Source organism: Macaca fascicularis, chromosome 14 (assembly GCF_037993035.2).
Source record: "Macaca fascicularis isolate 582-1 chromosome 14, T2T-MFA8v1.1".
NCBI lineage: Eukaryota > Metazoa > Chordata > Mammalia > Primates > Cercopithecidae > Macaca > Macaca fascicularis.
Window position 1 is genome coordinate 117,257,663 of NC_088388.1, and position 21,405 is coordinate 117,279,067.

Sequence of the window (21,405 nt, forward strand, 5' to 3'; positions counted from 1 at the left end):
TTCAGGGCGCATGCGCATTTCCGCTCCTTGCCGGGTTTCCGGACCTCTGCTAGTGGCTGCCCAACAAAATGCCTGCTTCTCTGCGGAATCCCGCTGTTCTTCACATGCTCTCTAATATCATCTTTTCATATCCACCTTCTCTTCCATGTTGAAAAAAGTAAGTGGACAGACTGGATTCTGCAAAGATCTTTGGACATTTAAATATCCTCGACCGGCGCGAAAAGAGGCGGCCTGACCTTGGAAGTGGGACGGGGTCCTGCAGCGGGTCCTTCCGGCGGGTGACATTCAGCCGGCCGTTCCGGGAGACGGACTTCGCATCCCAGAACCATGGCCCAATTTGTCCGTAACCTTGTGGAGAAGACCCCGGCTCTGGTGAACGGTGAGCGCGATGTAAGACCGCCGAGGCGGGCACACGGGCGGCAGGGAGGCCTGCGATGGCCTGAGAGGAAGAAGCGGGCGGCCAAGACCCGAGGGGCCTGCGGGTGCCGGGGCGGGATGGCCTGCAGGTGAAGGAAGCAGGAAGGTTGGCGACTCTCCTCTAGCCTTCCGCTCGCCTGACCTGCAGATTGGGTTCTCTACACAACCTAGAAGTTCCTGAAATCCAACCACCACTGGGAAGAGAGGTAGTGTGAAGGATGCCCGGCGTTGCCCGGCAGCTCCGCCATTACGCCCCCTGAGATCGCTAAGGGCAGGAATATAGAGGGCATGGCTCTGTTAGGAGAGCTAAGAAAAGGAAGGGCAGAAACGTGTGAAAGTACATCAATTGGGCCTCATCACATGGTCTGGTTGTCAGTGGAGTATTTGGAAGTCAACAGAAATGTCGACTTTGCTTTCTGTCCTAGACGGATTCTAAGATACTTCCACTTTAATCCGAGGGAAATTTTAAGTGGAAATGGACTTCATGGATGAGTATCCGTGCCCCGAGAAGCATAGAACGGGATCCGTATAAATAGTAATCTTTGTTATTACAGCTTAGCATTCGTGGAATTTTTTCGGCTTGAAGAGCCTCACTGGTAGACCGCTGTATTTCACAACAACCCTGAATAATCACAGCCTCTGAGTACTAGTTTATTTGGCCAGTAAATATTTCAGTTGTCTTCTCAGTGGCAGGCTATTCATTTTATTCGTGAAGCGAGATAAGATAAATTGACGTAAGGTTTTCCTAAATGTGCTGTATTCCAGTAAGTTGACTGAAGGTCAGATCTCTAACTTTCGCCCAGATTTCTGAAATGTGAATAGAAAGCAGAACTTCAAAAAAAAAATGTAATACTTTTTAGTCTCTTTTGCTATGTTTGAGTTTGATTTGGGTACTTTCTTTTTCTTTCTTTCTTTTTTTTTTTTTTTTTTTTTTTTCCTAGAAGACAGGGACTGTCACTTTGTCGCCCAGGTTGGAGTGCTGTGGCAGATCACAGCTCACTGCAGCCTCTGCCTCCGAGGCTCAAGCGATCCTCCCACCTCAGCCTCCTGAGTAGCTGGGATCACAGGCGCGCCACCACACCTGGCTAATTTTTGTATGTTTTAAGAGACGGGATTTCGCCATGTTGCCCAGGCTAGTCTCTTAACTCCTGGGCTCAAGGGATCCTCCCGCCTCGGCCTCCCAAAGTGCTGGAGTTACAGGCGTGAGCCACAGTGCCAGCTTGGTATTTTATCCATTCTCTCCTCCCTTCCCTCCATCACCAGCCAAACTATGAGTTATTGAAGGCTCTCCTGCAGAACCTCACAGCCTACTAGTGAAACATTTTACACATTTTCCCAAAGAATTTCTTAAGCTTACAAAAAAATCTTTTACTTCACTAAGATTGTTATCTGTCATAGAGCTCTACAATTTTATATTAATCATAAGAGATAGCCCTGCGGCGGTGGCTCAGGCCTGTAATCTCAGCACTTTGGGAGGCCGAGGCGGGCAGATCACTTGAGAGCAGGAGTTCGAGACCAGCCTGGCCAACATGGTGAAACCCCATCTCTACTAAAAATACCACCAGGCCTGGTGGTGCATGCCTGTAATCGCAGCTACTTGGGAGGTGGAGGCAGGAGAATCGCTTGAACCCAGGAGGCGGAGGTTGCAGTGAGTCAAGATTGCACCACTGCATGCCAGCCTGGGCGACAAAGCGAGGCTCAGTCTCAAAAAAAAGCCTGGACACCGTGGCTCACGCCTGTAGTCCCAGCACTTTGCGACGCCAAGGCGGGTGGATCACCTGAGGTCAGGAGTTCGACACCAGCCTCCTCACCAACATGGTGAAACCTCATCTCTACTAAAACAGAAATTAGCCAGGCTTGGTGGCAGGCTCCTGTAATCCCAGCTACTCGGAAAGCTGAGGCAGGAAAATCTCTTTAACCCAGGAGGCAGAGGTTGCAGTGAGCCAAGATCGCGCCACTGCACTCCAGCCTGGTGACAGAGGAGACTCCGTCTCAAAAAAAAAAAAAAACTAAAGAGAAAAAAGGATTGGAGGCTTCACTCTGGACTTCGTGGATGATTTAAGGCACAATTCTTAATATTTCAAGTGGATTTTTTTTCTGGTGTGGCTTTCACATTTTTTAGATGGCGCATATTAAGGAATTGCAATCTAGTTTTTATGATAAAAATCTAAAAAGTAACACCAAGGTAATTTTTTTGTTATGAAATATATAAACCCTTCCCTCCGTTATTGTAAATAATTGAAAGATAACTTGTTATTCTTCCAAAAGTACTTAGAAAGGAGGACTCAACTGGGCTGGAATGTTAACGTGGAAATACATTTTGCTTTATAACATATACAGGCTAGTGTATTAAATGTGAATGTTAAATATTTAATAGAAATTACTGACTATATCTGTTAATTCCCCTGGGGGCCAAAGAAGCTTATGGAAATAAGTAAATTTATCATCAGGCTTGCCTAGGAATCATAGAGTCTGATTTTTTTTTCCCCTTAACTGTAGACTTTATTTCTATTTCAGTAGTTTTTCCAGTAATCTTCCCGTTCTAGGATCCAATCCAGTGTACCACATTGCATTTAGTTTCTGTGTCTTTCCAACCTCCTTTGGTCCAGGACAGTTTCCCAGTCTTCCCTCATCTTTCCTGACCTTGACAGTTTTAAGGTATCTAGGTATCTTGTCTGTCTAGGTGTCTGTCTAGGTATCCTGAAGAATTTCCCCAATCTGGATTTGTCTGGTGTTTTTCTCATGCTTAGTCTGGAACTATGGATTTTGAGGAAATATCACAGTAATGAGATGTCCTAATCACGTGTCAGGAGGTATATGATATTCATGTGACATTTCTGGTGATACAAGCTTTCATCACTTGGTTATAGGTTCCTCCACTGTGAAGTTACTGTTTTTCTCTCTGTGTTCTATTCTTTAGAAGCAAATAACTAAGCCTGTCCCATAAAGGCAGGGTGTGATTACAGTGGGGGGATTCCATCTCCTGTAGGAAGGAATATCTACATAAATTAAATAGAATTCTTCTGTGAGAAAGATTTGTCTCTTCTCCATTTATTTATCCAGTCACTTATTGTATGGACTTGTACATTCATTTCATACTTTGTATATCAAATACCGTATTATTGCTCAAATTATTTCACCCTTGGCTATTTGGGAGCTCTTTCAGGTTAGCACCTCTGTCCCTTTGACATGCCGCCTCCCTTTCTGATACTACAAGATGCTTCAGATTTATATTGTATTTTCCCTGTCCCAGCCTTAGAATCAGCCATTTCACCAAGGAACCTTAGTTCCTTTTATTGGACAATAGAATTGAGAAACTAAGGTCTGGGTGCTGTTTATGTTCCTTGCTACTAGAATATCACTACTTCTAGGTCCTCTCAATTGACAGGGATATAGATAGGTATCCGAATAGATGTATATATGTGTATACATGCATACTAACCCATGTATATACATGCATGTATGTATATATAATTATTTCCATGTCTATCAGTCTGTGTATATATTAAGCTAAACCTGAGTCCAACTCTAACCTAGTATCGTGGGGTTTATTCTTGCTGCTTTTCTTACTTACCTGTAACATCACTCAACCTCCACTGAGAAACCTAGCTCCCATCATCTACCATTCATTATGTTTTATCTCTTGTATACATGTAAAGCAGTTTCAAACTCTTTAACCTGTATCCCCTAAGAAACAAATTTACCACCTAAAATAGTGTTTAAATAGTGTTTATGTACAGTAAACTGATTCACTTTTTTTTTTTAAGGATGAAATGTCTGTGTGTTGGAGATAATGTTGACAATTGGTTGACTGTTCCACAAGACTGTACTTTTTTTTATTGTCCCATCTTACAGGCATTGGCAGTTCTATTTGGAACTATCTCTTAGAGCTTTGTGTCTGCTTGAAGGTATGCCCATATCCTTGGCCGGGCGCAGTGGCTCACGCCTGTAATCCCAGCACTTTGGGAAGCCGAGACGGGCGGATCACAAGGTCAGGAGATCGAGGCCATCCTGACTAATACGGTGAAACCCCATCTCTACTAAAAATACAAAAAAAAATTAGCCCCGAGCGTGGTGGCGGGCGCCTGTAGTCCCAGCTACTCAGGAGGCTGAGGCAGGAGAATGGCGTGAACCTGGGAGGCGGAGCTTGCAGTGAGCCAAGATCGCGCCACTGCACTCCAGCCTGGGTGATAGAGCGAGACTCCATCTCAGAAAAAAAAGAAAAAGTATGCCCATATCCCCAAACACAGAAGATGAGGGAGATAGTAATTCAGAAATACTCAAATGGAGGCCATTAATACAAGAAAAACACCAAGAGCCTTGGGTAATCTGTCTTTGAACAGTAGACACTTTATGGGCCTTCATGCTATTTTTATTACGTTTCTCTTGTAATTTTTGAAACAAAGTCTCATTCTGTCCCCCAGACTGGAGTGTCATGGTGAGATCTTGGCTCACTGCAACCTCTGGCTCCCCTGTCCAAGCAATTCTTGTGCCTTAGCCTCCCAAGTAGCTGGGACTACAGGCGCACACCACCATGCCCAGCTAATTTTTATAGTTTTAGTAGAGAAAGGGTTTCACCATGTTGGGCAGGATGGTCTCAAATTCCTGGCCACAAGTGATCTGCCCGTCTCGGCCTCCCAAAGTGCTGGGTTTACAGGCATGAGCACTGCACCTAGCCTCTCTCATAATTTTTTAAATAAAAAATGTCTTCCTCTTTCTGAAATCACTACTACATTCTCACAACTACCCTGGTTGTTAATGGTCTCTTCTCTTGAAATAGTAAATACCTTGAGGAATCCAGCTTGGTAATAGATTCTAGTTTGGGCTCTTAACGATACATGTAGGTTTTACTTTTATTATTTGTGGTGTCTTTGAAAGAGGAACAGCTGTGCTTTTGTCAAGAGAAAGATTTAATCCAGCACATATTGATGACAATACCAAATTGGGTACCAGTTGTTTTAATTCCATCTGAACTTGTGTATAATATTATGATAACTTTCCATCTTGTTCTTAAGAGTGCCATTCTAAATCCTTCATCCCTTTATTCGCCTTTTTCTTCAAATTTACTTATCTCTCTACCAAGAAAATATGAATAAATTGACTGTTCTCTTGTTTCTAAATCCAACTTCTGGCATCTTTACAGTTAGCTAGATTTGCCATTCATAAATGAAGTACAGTACTAGCTGGCCACTAGTGAAGTACTGGCATAATTGAATGTGCTTATAGCATCCTGCCTGATTGAACATCCCTGTGGCACAGGTGTTCTGCATCTTTAAAAGCCTCTTGTTACCAGGGAGCAGCTTTGACTTTTCACACCGGGTGCACATTTGGTACAAGCAGTGAATGAAGGTGATGCATGAATAAATATTTGTGTCCAGCCCACACATCTGCTTCTTTCGGTCTCTAGTGAGTTCATCCTGGTTTTTTTGTTTTGTTTTGTTTTCCAGCTGCTGTGACTTACTCGAAGCCTCGATTGGCCACATTTTGGTACTACGCCAAGGTTGAGCTGGTTCCTCCCACCCCTGCTGAGATCCCTAGAGCTATTCAGAGCCTGAAAAAAATAGTCAATAGTGCTCAGACTGGTAGCTTCAAACAGCTCACAGTTAAGGTAACCATGGGCTAAATGAAAACGGATGTGCATAACAGAAAATGTCTTCCCTTGGGATTTTTCTGATTGTTTTGATTAATATATATGTTTCCAATGAGGCTGAATCCAACATAATGAGGAAAAAAATTTTGACTGCTGAGGAAGATACTTACTTTTCTAATTTTGTCACCTGGGTAGAAATAATTAGCCCATTTTATGTCTTAGTTTCCTAACAGTCTTAAACCTAGCAAAAAGGTGACCATTTTTATTGGGAATTTTTTTTTTCCTTTCCTATATTAGACAGTATACTAAAATATGGCTTGCTTTGCTGAGTCTGTACTTTTTTTATCTGTAGTCCTGAGATTGTCCCCAGTTCAGCCAAAACATCTCTTGAACTATGTCACAGTCAGGAAGCTAACACTTCTTATATGTAAGATAAAAATACCAAACCTGGTTTATTGAATTCTGTGAAGATAAAATCTAAAAACTGTAAGAATTGGAACTTGCAGCCACGCGCAGTCACTTCCTGCCTGTAATCCCAGTACTTTGGGAGTCCAAAGTAAGTAGGAGGATCGCTTGAGGCCAGGAGTTCAAGACCAGCCCAGACAACATAGCAAGGCCCTATCTCTACCCAAAATAGTGAAAAAAATGTGCCAGGTGTGGTGGCATGCACCTGTAGTCCCAACTACTTGGGAGGCTGAGGCGAGAGGATCGCTTGAGCCCAGGAGTTAGAGGAGGCAGTGAGCTATGATTGTGTCACTGCCTGGGTGACAGAGTGAGACCCTGTCTCTTAAGGAAAAAAGGCTGGACCTGGTGGCTCACACCTGTAATCCCAGCACTTTGGGAGGCCGAGGCGGGCAGATCACGAGGTCAGGAGATCGAGACCATCCTGGCTAATACAGTGAAACCCCGTCTCTACTGAAAATACAAAAAATTAGCCAGGCGTGGTGGCGGGCACCTGTAGTCCCAGCTCCTCGGGAGGCTGAGGCAGGAGAATGGTGTGAACCCGGGAGGCAGAGTTTGCAGTGAGCCGAGATCGCACCACTGCACACCAGCCTGGGTAACAGAGCGAGACTCCGTCTCAAAAAAAAAAAAAAAAGGGAAAAAAAGAACTGGAACTTGGATTTTATTTGCATGATCCAAGCACAGAGTACACAAAGCCTAAATGATTGCTAATTTTAGAGCCTACATCCTGGGAAGTATGGTTGTTTTTCAGAAGACTTCCATAAACTTCTGGTCTAATTTGATGGGGAAAATTCACTTCCAGAAGTACTGAAAGGAAAAGGTCTAGTTTTGTTAGGGAAAGTTATTTTTTCAACTAGAATTTCAGATCCATATTCTAGCTCCATGTATTAATAACAGTGCTTTCCTGAACCAGATGTGTATATTTCTCCTTGGGGCAGTAAAATGTTGATATGAATACCAGATACTTGGTCAGAGTTAAGTCAAATACTAAATGAATAAAAGTGAGGTCTAAAGGGGGAAGACAGCACTTCATCTTTCAGCAGATTTTCTTTTGCCAGACAAAAATGTCTATTCAGAGACTCGGCCTTCCTAGAGCCATCCTTTCATATGAATGCCCTGTCTAAATGCACCAGCTATATCCAGGATGTGGGTTGTTTTAGGGCCCATAAAGTGTCTCATAAACTTATAATGAAAGGGTTAAGTCAGTTCAGGTCTGTAAAGAATGCTTTGAAAGAATTTATAAGCTCTAACTACTTACCTTACAAAATTGAAAGTTCAAGGGTTCTCAGCAGTTGAACAAAAGTAATGTTAGTAATTCTCAACTTTGACTAAAACTGCCTTCTAGTTTGAATAGTGTCTTTATGTTCTTTGTCTCCTTAATTCTGGAAAAGAATGGTTTCAAAAAAAAAAAAAAAATATATATATATATATATATATAAAGATACCTTAAAATATATGCTTCTTTTTTCAGGAAGCTGTGCTGAATGGTCTGGTGGCCACTGAGGTGTTGATGTGGTTTTATGTTGGAGAGATCATAGGCAAGCGTGGCATCATTGGCTATGATGTTTGAAGACCAATCTTTAACATCTGGTTATATTTGATTTATTATTTGAGTGTTGTTGGACCATGTGTGATCAGACTGCTGTCTGAATAAAATAAGATTTGTCAAAACTCAGTGTTTTTTCCATCAAATACTACATGAAAGGTCACACTTTCTCTTGATATTAAGCTGGGTTGTCTTTAAACAACTCTAAATGCACATCTGTTTAGCCCAAAATTAGAAAGGATATATGTGGCGACATTAACCTGGTACATGAATATATGGGGATAACATTTTAATTTAAAGGTTTGGAATATATATATTTAAGCTTTATTTCCAGAACAGTGAGGGTTAGGTCTTGGGAAAACTAGAATTTGCCACAGTAGGAGAAATGGTAGTACCATATGCCAGTGATAGAGATGAATCATGTCAGTAGTTAGAAAGAGTAACATTTCAACTGTTTCTCTTTGCTAAAATCACAGAAAGACCCTATTAACAACATCTATGTCTGTAAAAATGTTAGAGTACTTGTCATCTTGAATATAGCCTCCCCCAGAGAGAACAGGGTGGTATTCTAAGTATGTATCTTTCTAACATCTTTAACAGTAGGACAGAGCCCTACATTAGAAATCTGATTTTGATGTGTGTTATTCGTTTGTCTGGTTTTACTGCCTTCGCAAAAACAAAATGCCCTACAGATATTTCAGCGAGGTTATAATTTAGCATCTTCCTGGGATCTAAATAGTATATTACATCCTGAAGTAAATGAAATGATTGGTATTAGTCTGTCTTCTGGAGCGATTTTATTGGGTATATAGGAGAGATTGATCATTCCTTGGCTTTTCCCAGGGATCTTAAAATCCTTAATTGACTCACTGGTACTTTCCTAAATCCACTGTTATTCCTGCAGCCACAGCAAAACATACAATACCAACTGATGATAACCAAAAGGTGGTTGCATATTTATTATAAAAGCATTATGGCTCACAATATAGTATTATTAATCCTTTAATAGTGTTGAACCTTTATCCAGTCAATCCCAAATTTACCCACTGCATTTAGAACACTGCTATTTTAGCCTAATAAATGGCACAGCTTATCTAAGTGATAGGCAAGAAAGTTCCCATAGAGACTACCACGCTGCTAAAATGTGAAGTAATGCCTAACTTACTCCTGCAATAGACAGGTGGTCAAAACTGAAACGACCTCTTTTCAAAAAGTGCTCAAAAAGACTGATATGAGAATGGCAATCAGTTTCTTTTTCATACAGTGCATGATTATTCAAATTAACCGGAAAAAAACAAGATAGGAGATCAGCTACTAGTTAAAACCTACAGACACCTAGTTGATTAATGATATGTAATGTGATTGTTTATAACACCACTGTCACACCAGAAGATCCTCAAAATAAACATTTACTACTCACTTCACTGCAGCTTCCTCTTTTGCCATACAGAACACCCCTGTTCTCCCCTGTGGCTAATAGTGCATGTACGGAATTTTCTTAGGTTAAAAAATAGCAGTGAGCTCCTTGAAGTGGCCACTTGACTTCACCAGGCTTGTTTCTCTTTTTTTTTTTTTTTTTGTCCTCATCAACCCCAAATGTCTTCTAACAGAATTACTGAGGCTTTCACTGAATTTGTGTGCTGCCAAGTGTTTGTCATTGGCAAACTCGGTGTTTATTGTGCACCTAAGCTCTAGGCACAATTAAAATGGCAGAAACATTCAGGAACAAGACTGTTACCTGTTTCACAGAGTTTGATCTGGTAAGACAGGTAATTAGGCATGCAATTACTATAAGATGTGAGAAGTACTATAATGAGGGAAGGGGAAGGTATGCTTGAAAGGCTAATCCAGGGCTGGGCGCAGTGGTTCACGCCTGTAATCCCAGCACTTTGGAAGGCTGAGGCGGGCGGATCACGAGGTCAGGAATTTGAGACCAGCCTGGCCAATATAGTGAAACCCTGTCTTTACTAAAAATACAAAAATTAGCCAGGTGTGGTGACGTGCACCTGTAGTCCCAGCTACTCGGGAGGCTGAGGCAGGAGAATCACTTGAACCCGGGAGGTGGAGGTTGCAGTGAGCCAAGATCACTCCACTGCACTCCAGCCTGGGCAACAGAGTGGGACTCGTCTCAAAAAAAAAAAAAAAAAAAGGAAGGCTAACCCAGATGAGAAGGAGGTTCAAGAGAAGTTGTCAGAGACGATAGTAACTATATAAACCAGGAAAGTAAGTTAGCCAAGAAGAATGGAGCAAGGTATGCTGGGCGGGTGAAACAACCTGTGCAAAAGCTATTGTCAGAAAAAGTGTAGTACATTGATGATCTGAGAGTGTAAGTGTGGCCAAACTGCCAGGCAGAGGAGAGCACTGAGGTAAAGCCAGAGATGGTGGGGACCAGATTGTATTTTATGCCTATTAAGGCTTGGACTTCTTTAAGGACAATGAATGGAAAGCCATTGAAAGATTTTGACAAGGCACAGTCCTGCCCTGAAGTAACTTGTGTGGTCTAACATCAGCAGGTAATTTCAATTCCATGTAACAAAAGCCGGAATAGAAACCTGCAAACTTGCATAGGGTTCATGTAACAGTGCATGTGGTCCTGCAATTTTCTCAGTATGTAAAAGTAGAAGTAAGTACTCATTTAGTAGTAGGCATCACGAGGAGAGAGAACACAATGGTTAAGTCAAAGCCAGTTATACGAATATTTGTCACTGTGGTCCAAAGGTTTATTCCTAAGGAAACTGCTATCTATATGTAAGTAAATGAGGCTTTTTGTTGAGGCTTTCATCATTTCAAAACTAATGTGGCCAGGCGCGGTGGCTCACGCCTATAATCCCAGCACTTTGGGAGGCTGAGATGGGCAGATCACGAGGTCAAGATATCAAGACCATCCTGGCCAACATGGTGAAACCCATCTCTACTAAGAATACAAAAATTAGCTGGACGTGGTGGCACATGGCTGTAGTCCCAGCTACTTGGGAAGCTGAGGCAGGAGAATCACTTGAATCTGGGAGGCGGAGGTTACAGTGAGCCGAGATGGCGCCACTGCACTTCAGCCTGGCAAAGAGCGAGACTCCATCTCAAAAAAAAAAAAAAAAACTAATGTGAGGCCGGGTGTGGTGGCTCACGCCTATAATCCCAGCACTTTGGGCGGATCACCTGAGGTCACGAGTTGGAGACCAGCCTGACGAACATGGTGAAACCCTGTCTCTACTAAAAATACAAAATTAGCCGGGCATCAGCACACATGCTACTGGGAGGCTGAGGCGGGAGAATCTCTTGAACCTGGGAGGCGGAGGTTGCAGTGGGCCGAGATCATGCCATTGCACTCCAGCCTAGGCAACAAGAGCGAAACTCAGTCTCAAAAAAAAAAAAAAAAAAAACTCATGTGAAACTGCCCACATTGCACATTTCATCCCTTTTTTTTTTTTTTGAGATGGAGTCTCACTCTTGTCAACAGGCTTGAGTGCAATGGCATGATCTCAGCCCACTGCAACCTCCGCCTCCCAGGTTCAAGAGATTCTCCCGCCTCAGCCTCCCAAGTAGCTGCGACTACAGGCGCGTGCCACCATGCCTGGCTAATTTTTTGTATTTTTAGTAGAGTCAGGGTTTCACCATGTTGGCCAGGATGATCTCGATCTCTTGACCTCATGATCTGCCCTCCTCAGCCTCCCGAAGTGCTGGAAGTACAGGAGTCAGCCACTGCGCCTGGTCTCATCCTTTGTTTTATACATCTCAGCATTGTTCTTAGATTAACAGTTTCTCCTTTCTTTTCCATTCATCTCTTACATACCTAAGTATTCTACCCTGATTTCTAAGTATAGCTCAATACTTTCTTTTTAAATATTTCATATTTGTATAACACTTTACCTTTTCAAAGCACTTGCACCAGCTATCTCATTTAGCCCTCAGCTTTCCTCTGAAGCACGTGCCATAAATGATATACCATTTAACAAGAGAGGAACTAAGCAGAAAACATGAAAAAGCAGAAAATCGGCCGGGCGCGGTGGCTCAAGCCTGTAATCCCAGCACTTTGGGAGGCCGAGGCGGGTGGATCACGAGGTCAGGAGATCGAGACTATCCTGGATAACATGGTGAAACCCCGTCTCTACTAAAAATACAAAAAACTAGCCGGGCGTGGTGGCGGGCGCCTGTAGTCTCAGCTACTTGGGAGGCTGAGGCGGGAGAATGGCGTGAACCCGGGAGGCGGAGCTTGCAGTGAGCCGAGATCACGCCACTGCACTCCAGCCTGGGAGACACAGCGAGACTCCGTCTCAAAAAAAAAAAAAAAAAAAGAAAAAGCAGAAAATCCTTTATAAAAGACAATTTGGCTAGGATCCCAAGAGCAATAAGTCGTGGAAACATAAACTGGGCCAAGGTCATGATCCTGTGTTGTAGTCGGTGCCCTGACTCTACCTGTGACCAGCTTGTGGATCCTGCTTTGTATTTCCAGTTCCATTCTGTATTATATATTCTTGGTCCTGCTTTGCCCTGCTATTAAGTTATTTAAGATTTCTTGTCTCATTAGATATCAACCTCCCTAATCTTATGTAAAGTGATAGGTAGTTTAGTAGGACTTACTGTTTTCTAATTAGTGTGGTTTTTGTTTCTACCAGGACATAAGATTCTGATCACCCTTGTGATGAATTCAGTAACAGTTCCACCAGAGGTAATCCCTTAGCAGGGAACTTACACTAGACCTGTTTACCAAACAAAAGGCCCTGATATAATAAAATACTAGCATGCAAAGCCCTTGGCAGTCTCCCTTCTGCCTCACCTTAACCTCATTAGCTACCAACCATTGTTTCAGCCACAATTTCTAACCAGTCCCCGTAAAACCTAGCTTTAAATGTCATGTTATTAGAGTGTATATCCACTGTCCCTGATTGTTGCAGTTTTCCACTAATCAGTTCATTCCTTTTTATATCTTTTTGTCTTTTTTTTTTTTTTTTTTTTTTTTTTGAGACGGAGTCTCGCTCTGTCACCCAGGCTGGAGTGCAGTGGCGCAATCTCGGCTCACTGCAAGCTCCGCCTCCCGGATTCACGCCATTCTCCTGCCTCAGCCTCCCGAACAGCTGGGACTACAAGCGCCCGCCACCACGCCCGGCTAATTTTTTTGTATTTTTAGTAGAGACGGGGTTTCACCGTGTTAACCAGGATGGTCCTGATGTCGTGATCCGCCCGCCTCGGCCTCCCAAAGTGCTGGGATTACAGGCGTGAGCCACCGCACCCAGCCTATCTTTTTGTCTTTTGAGACAGGGTCTCGCTCTGTCGCCTGGGCTGGAGTATAGTGGCATGATCACAGCTTACTGCAGTCTCAACCTCCCAGGCTCACTCAAGATCCTCCTATCTCAGCTTCCCAAATAGCTGGAACTACAGGCACATGCCACCACGCACAGCTATTTTTTTGTAGAGACAGGGTAGCCACATTGCCCAGGCTGGTCTCAAACTCCTAGGTTGAAGGAATCCCCCACCTTGGCCTCCCAAAGTGTTGGGATTACAAGCGTGAGCCACCTCACCTGGTCCCCTTTATTTCTTGCCAATTTTGTGTCCTGGCTCACTGTCACTTTATAACACTACTTCTATCTTTTTTGTTTGTTTGTTTGTTTTGTTTTTTGTCTTTTTTTGTTTTTTTTGAGACTGAGTCTTGCTCTGTCGCCCAGGCTGGAGTGCAGTGGCCGGATCTCAGCTCACTGCAAGCTCCGCCTCCCGGGTTTACGCCATTCTCCTGCCTCAGCCTCCCGAGTAGCTGGGACTACAGGCGCCCGCCACCTCGCCCAGCTAGTTTTTTGTATTTTTTAGTAGAGACGGGGTTTCACCGTGTTAGCCAGGATGGTCTCGATCTCCTGACCTCGTGATCTGCCCGTCTTGGCCTCCCAAAGTGCTGGGATTACAGGCTTGAGCCACCGCGCCCGGCCAACACTACTTCTATCTTAATTCTTGACAATTGCAATTTCAACATACACATGGGTCAGTAGTTTCCAAAGTACAGTCCCTGGACCACAGCAGCATCAGCATCACCAGGGAATTTAGAAATGAAAATTACCAGGATTTACCCCAGAAACTAGGAGTGGGATCTTGCAATCTGTATTTTTGTTGTTGTTTTGTTGTTTTGCATTTTTTTAGAGATGGTCTCACTATGTTACCTGGACTGGTCTCAAACTCCTGAGCTCAAGCAATCTTCTTCCCTCAGCCTCCCAAGTAGCTGGGACGACAGGCATATGTCATTGCACCCAGCACAATCTGTATTTTAATTATCTTTCCATATATAAGTCTAATGCATGCTAAAGTTTGGGAACTACTAACATAAATGATCCTTCAACCAACCTGGCCTTTTGATTCCCTAAAAACTTAACAGTTACACCTTTCACCTTCCTTAAATACTGATTCCCATCTTTTTACCAAAATTATCAACCATCTTAGTTTCAATTTCATGCATCCCTCTCTCTGACCACCTATTATCTTCCTAGCCCATTCTGTCAAATATCTCAACTACACAAATTCAGAGTTTTCATGACCATCAATAAATTGATCCTACCATCTCCCTCACCCCCTTGATGTCAGCTTTTCTCTCCTGATACAACTTATGTTCCATGATCAATCATAAGCATTCTCTTGAATACACCTTCAACTTCCTTGCCTCTCACTCTCTTCGTTGTACTCACTTACCAAAACCAACTCCTTGGCTTAATTCAGCTTTCCACCTGCTCTGCACCTACGGACCCAAATGAAGTTGGAGAAAACAAAGTAACTCGTCTGGCCAGGTGTGGTGGCTCACGCCTGTAATCCCAACACTTTGGGTGGATCCCTTGAGGCCAGGAGTTCGATAACAGCCTGGCCAACATGGCAAACCCCCTCTCTACTAAAATTACAGAAATTAACTGAGCATGGTGGCACACACCTGTAGTCCCAGCTACTTGGGAGGCTGAGGCATAAGAATCACTTGAACCCACGAGCTGGAGGTTGCAATCAGCTGAGATCGCACCACTGCACTCCATCCTGTTTTGGCAACAGAGTGAGACTCTGTCTTAAAAAAAAAAAAAAAAAAAAAAAAAAGGTAGTATCACTCTATATTCATGATGGTCAGAACCTTAAGAGAGCACTTAATACTACCAGCCAATCATATTATGTTTCTTCAGACCGCAATTATATCCTTCAACAGATGACCTTACTTCCTACTTGACTAAGAAAATTTAAGCAATTGGAGAACTTCCAGTTACTCCCACATCGTTATCTCATCTTACCACTCTCTCCACCTATACATATATATACACACACCACCTTGCCTGTACTAGATGGTTCATATCACATGCTCCAAGCACACAGAAGTCACTCAGTGCAAATGTGATGAATAAAGTGAATGTATCCATTAATGAATCTATATAAATGCTTTCCCCTCTGCCTTCATTCCTGGCACTTTCTACCTAGCACATCCACTTTCAAAACCTCTTCATCACCTTTTCGGAGAGGTTTTTTCTGATTTTCCTAAACTGCTTCCCTTTACCTTCCTGTTGATGCTTCTTGTAGCACACATCATTGTACTCTAATGCTATATTTACATTTATTTCCTTACTAAACTGTAAGTTTTTTAAGGGAGATACTGTATCTAATACACCTTTGTAATACTATCCCGTCATATAATCTGGCTTCTATGTTTTTGGTTTTGTTGAAAACAGTGAAACAGCAGACTCTTCCTACTGTGTTTGGTACTGGGTTGATAAACAGCAGAGTTTAGTGGCAATTTGCCACAGAGGGAGATGCAGGCCTGGAGGACTCACTTCCTGAAGGCCTGCAGGCTGAGACTGCTACAGAGCTGATGCCAGCTGAGTCACTCTTGCATCTCAACCTCCAACTCTGAAACAGAGATTTGGATCTCTGATTAGCCTTCTCTACTGTGCTAGCTAATGCAAAGCTACTTTTGCATATATGAGGTCTAGCAGGGGAGAACCAGGAGGTATGCAGCAGAAGATCCTTTATAAAAGACCAAGCCTGAAATCTGAAAATCCCTGAAATTCCTTAGAAATTTATCATCTTAACTCTTTCTTTGCCAAGCCTGCATTTCCTGATTTATATCCTTGTTACAGCTCAAAGAAGCATATCATATAAAGGTTTAAAGCACCACCATTTTCCTCAGAGGATTTTACATATGCAAACTATGGATGGATTTTTATAAGAACTATACCTTGGACTCTTGCATAAAGTTAGGAAGGTTATCTTCAGAGGCTCCAAGTTTTAATGCATTCCAGTGTTGTCAAATCCAAAAGCAATTAAATACTGTTGTGTGGTTTTGAATTATAGCCTGCTTGTTAAAATAGCTATTGTTTCCCCTAAGGACAGCCTGCATTTTTACCTGATGTCATCTGACTCTGGGTCTCAAGAGAGTGGGGAACCTAATAGAACAACTGAATAAATGTAGTTCTAAGACAGTGAATTATGAGGTGATGGTGGAAGAATGGTTACCAATTTTAGTGACCTCCAGGTAGAACAATGGAAAGAAAGTCATGTGAGCCCCAGATTGGTGAAAAAAATGAAAGGAATAATGACCAAGTAAACATTAAGTCGGGGTGATGTGGAAGACAGTGTGGTGATTCCTCAAAGACCTAGAACCAGAAATACCATTGGAACCAGCAATCCTGGTACTAGGTATACACCCAAAGGAATATAAATCATTCTATTCTATTCTATAAAATATAAATCATTCTATTATACCATTATAAATGATATAAATCATTCTATTATACAATGATGTGTGCTACAGGAAGCATCAACAGGAGGGTAAAGGGAAGCAGTTCGGGAAAATCAGAAAAAAACTTCTCCAAAAAGGTGATTAAATGGTTTTGAAAGTGGATGTACTAGGTACATATAAAGATACATACATACTGCAGCACTAGTCACAATAGCAAAGACATGGAATCAACCCAAATGCCCATCAGTGATAGACTGGATAAAGAAAATGTGGTATATATACACCATGGAATACTATGCAGCCATAAAAAGGAACGAGATCATGTCCTTTGCAGGGATGTGGATGGAGCTGGAAGCCATTATCCTCAGCAAACTAACACAGGAACAGAAAATCAAACACCACATGTTCTCAAAAGTGAGACTGAACAATGACAACACATGGACACAAGGAGGGGAACAACACCCACTGGAGCCTGTCAAGGGGAGGACAGAGGGAGGGAGAGCATCAGGAAATACAGCTAATGCATGCTGGGCTTAATACCCAGGTGATGGGTTGATAGGTGCAGCAAACCACCATGACACACATTTACCTATGTAATAAACCTGCACATCCTGCACATGTACCCTGGAACATAAAATAAAATGAAATTTTAAAAAGTCAGGGGTGATATTTTGTTCATCATAGCTTTACCTTAAACCCCTGTATAGTTTCATCTGCCTTTAGAATATGCTGGTGGAAATATGCTTTATTATCTGATACCCAAGTTACTACTGCAGCAGGGACACTAATTTCTACCTCACCCTAGGCTCCAAATTTCACCCCCACTGCACTGAGGGTAAACACTGAAGCCAAAAGGGCCTTGATTTGGGACCCTTGTGTTCCTTTGCTCTCCCATCACCATCCGACCCCACCCCATGCCTCATATCCACCCGTCCCAGAAGGAAGCTGCCTCTAAGGACTAAGTAGTAAATCTCTCAAAGTTATCTGTGGAGAGTCCTAAGGACACAAATCAGCAACAAAATCCGTTGGGTTTTTTCCCACCTCTCTTAAAACAATCTATAGTTGCATATTTTTCTTATTTGTTCATCTCAACTTCAGCAAAAGCCTTGCAGGGTAGCAGAACCCACTCACCTAAGAAAATTTGAAACAAAATGTTACTCTCCTCACTTTTCAGTACAAAATGAAATGAAGTGGAACCATTTGCCGGAGGTGAATGAGTCAGTGGTAGAGGACTGGAGTGCAGGACTTGATTCCTCAGTGTCCTAACTCTAACCACATTCCCTCTACTCTGCGACATTTAAGTTTTTTATTGGACTGTGAGGAGCAGGAGTAGGTAAGGGAGATGGTTCGCTTTTTATGTTTTTATTCAGAAACTTATATCTGAACTCTAACCCACATGTAAGACACTCCATTTCAACTTTAGCAGGAGTAAATGAAGATTGGTAACATATAATTTGCATCAAGCCTTGGATACGGTGACTTTTCCCGGGCCTTAAGCAAGACTATTTGCTATATATTGATAGAGAGGGCTCTTAGTAAAGAAGAAAATAAGGCAAATAGCTGAGGGTGTTAATACCTAACCCTAAACATTTTAAAAAGTCATCATTTAACTCCCTAGTCTCTACCCATAATGTTTCAAAATAAGTTCTCAGTTTTTAAACTTGACACCAGGAGCTTATATAGCTTTTCATATGAGAGACATTAAGAAATGTAGCTTTTAATTCAGGCTTATCTTTTTGCATCAGAGAGTATGAGGCCTTGAACAATGATGGCCATGTTCTCTTGGTTTTATCTGCTTTTACTTTAGTTATTACCAAAATATATACAGTTTTTTAAAAATCTAGGAATAGGGCCGGGCGCGGTGGCTCAAGCCTGTAATCCCAGCACTTTGGGAGGCCCAGACGGGCGGATCATGAGGTCGGAGATCAAGACCTCCTGGCTAACACGGTGAAACCCCATCTCTACTAAAAAATACAAAAAACTAGCCGGGCGAGGTGGCGGGCGCCTGTAGTCCTAGCTACTCGGGAGGCTGAGGCAGGAGAATGGTGTAAACCCAGGAGGCAGAGCTTGCAGTGAGCTGAGATCCGGCCACTGCACTCCAGCCTGGGCGACAGAGCGAGACTCCGTCTCAAAAAAAAAAAAAAAAGGCCGGGCGCGGTGGCTCAAGCCTGTAATCCCAGCACTTTGGGAGGCCGAGACGGGCGGATCACGAGGTCAGGAGATCGAAACCATCCTGGCTAACACGGTGAAACCCCGTTTCTATTAAGAAATACAAAAAACTAGCCGGGCGAGGTGGCGGGCGCCTGTAGTCCCAGCTACTCGGGAGGCTGAGGCCGGAGAATGGCGTGAACCCGGGAGGTGGAGCTTGCAGTGAGCTGAGATCCGGCCACTGCACTCCAGCCTGGGCGACAGAGCGAGACTCCGTCTCAAAAAAAAAAAAAAAAAAAAAAAAAAAAATCTAGGAATAAACAAATAAACACAATGAATGCATTATAATGTATATTCAAAAACATATCAAAACAGCCTTACCCAACTGGTCTTGAAAAAGATAACCTTTGGGAAATCTTCCAGGCCAGCCATGACTGCTGGAAAGAAAATAAGCAAATGCTTACTAAAGGGCTTTCTCCAAGTGACATAGTTTTCTTAGAATTTCTAGTCTTTGGATACTGACACCTTCACCTTCATCTCAGATGATGTAGAAATTCATCTCAGAATTCAGAAACGGGTAGCTTCTAGTTCCTCTGAGAATATTCCTCAATCAACAAGTTGTCTACCTAGCTAAGGCACAGCTTCCTGGAATTAAGACTGCATAACCTAGGTTATAATTAACTCAGATTTCCTCCTCCTCTTGTACCTTGTCCATGACCTTAATCCTCACCTAGATTTTCCATCCCATCTACGGATACAAATTTGTTCTAAATTAGATCAACTGAACTCTATTCCTGTTAGCCTAAGGTAAGTTGGCACTGGTGGCTGAAAGGAATCCTAAACCAACTTTAGACTATATAGTTAGACTTTAAGCATGACTCAAAAAAAAAGCTAGACATCTCAATGGGGAGATAATATTGCTCAGTTTTATCCATTTTTCCTCAAAAAAAAAAAAAAAAAAAACCTTGGGAGGACTTTGAGAATGGTCAGTAGGATTAGAATAATGAGAGCAGTTGAAGCTGTGGGAAGACTGATAGTTGATAGTGGTTTACGCCTGTAATCTCAACACTTTGGGAGGCTGAGATGGGAGGATCGCTTGAGGCCAGGAGTTCACGACCAGCCTCATCAACATAGCGAGACTTCATCTGTACAGAAAATTAAAAATAAAGGCAGGTGTGCCTCATGCCTGTAATCCCAACACTTTGGGAGACTGAGGCAGGTGGATCCCTTGAGTTCAGGAGTTTGAGACCAGCCTGGGCAATATGGCAAAACCCTGTCTCTACAAAAAAAATAAATAAATAAAACCCAAAATTAGCCAGGCATGGTGGTGTGCACCTGCAGTTCCAACTCTACAAGAGGCTGAAGCTAGAGGATTGCTTGAGCCTGGTAGGTACAGGCTGCAGTGAGCCATGATCACACCACTGTTGCATGGGCAACAGAGCAAGACCCACTCTCAAAAAATAATAATAAATAAAAACTAAATTAAAAACTTAGCTGAGGGTGGTGGTGCACACCTGTAGTCCCAGCTGCTCAGAAGGCTGAGGCAGGATGATTGCTTGAGCCCAGAAGTTCATGGCTGCAGTGAGCTATAATTGTGCCACTGTACTCCAGCCTGGTGACAGAGTGAGACCTATGTCAAAGAAAAAAAAAAGAAAGAGAGAGAGAGAAAGAGAGAAAGAGAGAGAGAAAGAGAGAAAGAGAGAAAGAAAGAAAGAAAGAAAGAAAGAAAGAAAGAAAGAAAGAAAGAAAGAAAGAAAGGAAGGAAGGAAGGAAGGAAGGAAGGAAGGAAGGAAGGAAGGAAGGAAGGAAGGAAAGAAAGAAAGAGAAAGAAAAAGAAAGAAAAAGAAAGAAAGAAAGAAAGAAAGAAAGAAAGAAAGAAAGAAAGAAAGAAAGAAAGAAAGAAAGGCAGGCTCAGGCTCAGTGGCTCATGCTTGTAATCCCAACACTTTGGGAGGCCGAGGCGAGCAGATCACTTGAGGTCGGGAGTTCGAGACCAGCCAACATGGTGAAACCCCATCTCTACTAAAAATACAAAAATTAGTCAGGCGTGGTGATGTACACTTGCAATCCCAGCTGAGGAAGGAGAATAGCTTGAACCTGGGAGGTGGAGGCTGCAGTGAGCCAAGATTGTGCCATAGCACTCCAGCGTGGGCAATAGAGTGAGACTCTGTCTCAAAAAAGACAAACAGTAATACTAGGCCTAGTGAATTTTTTTCAAAGTAATTCGGAGGCAAACAAAATATTTACAATTATGGGAACTGCAGCATTGATAACACACAGAAATAAAAGGAATGATAAAATGGCAGGGGCTTTGGAATTCAGCCGCTTTCAACTTCATGGATTTAAAGTCAGATTTAAGTGATTATCAGTAGGTCCATTGCTACTTATCTAAAGAGCTCAAAGCCCTATCCTATATGATCTTGTTGGTTCTCACAACTTTACAAGAGATATGGGTTGGAGAGTAGAATCAAGAATTTTGCTGGTATGAAAGTTGAGATTTAAAGAAACTGTTAGGTAACTTCACTGACATGCAGTGTCTTCCAAAAAAGAGGAATGCCTTAC

The 21,405-nt window shown here is 42.6% G+C and overlaps 1 protein-coding gene and 1 long non-coding RNA gene across 2 annotated transcripts; one reads left to right on the forward strand and one right to left on the reverse strand.

Annotated features, from left to right (window-relative positions):
• The first annotated feature begins 268 nt into the window (after positions 1 to 268).
• On the forward strand, positions 269 to 8,140 carry ATP5MG (ATP synthase membrane subunit g). Its single transcript, XM_005579802.4, has 3 exons — positions 269 to 379; positions 5,865 to 6,025; positions 7,941 to 8,140. Exons 1-3 carry the CDS (start codon positions 328 to 330, stop codon positions 8,037 to 8,039), a joined length of 312 nt encoding a protein of 103 aa, XP_005579859.1. The 5' UTR covers positions 269 to 327; the 3' UTR covers positions 8,040 to 8,140.
• LOC135967137 (uncharacterized) lies at positions 277 to 19,501 on the reverse strand. Its single transcript, XR_010581028.2, has 3 exons — positions 19,375 to 19,501; positions 19,225 to 19,277; positions 277 to 1,224 (listed from the first exon to the last, which is right to left on the reverse strand). It is a non-coding gene; the product is annotated as an uncharacterized lncRNA (long non-coding RNA).
• Between the last annotated feature and the right edge of the window lie 1,904 nt (positions 19,502 to 21,405).

Excerpts from the sequence above, each read along its gene's own strand:
- ATP5MG (XM_005579802.4), top strand. The coding sequence starts at position 328 with ATGGCCCAATTTGTCCGTAACCTTGTGGAGAAGACCCCGGCTCTGGTG. Across the intron at positions 380-5,864 it reads GACCCCGGCTCTGGTGAACG|CTGCTGTGACTTACTCGAAG; the intron begins GTGAGCGCGATG and ends TTTGTTTTCCAG. Across the intron at positions 6,026-7,940 it reads TCAAACAGCTCACAGTTAAG|GAAGCTGTGCTGAATGGTCT; the intron begins GTAACCATGGGC and ends TTCTTTTTTCAG.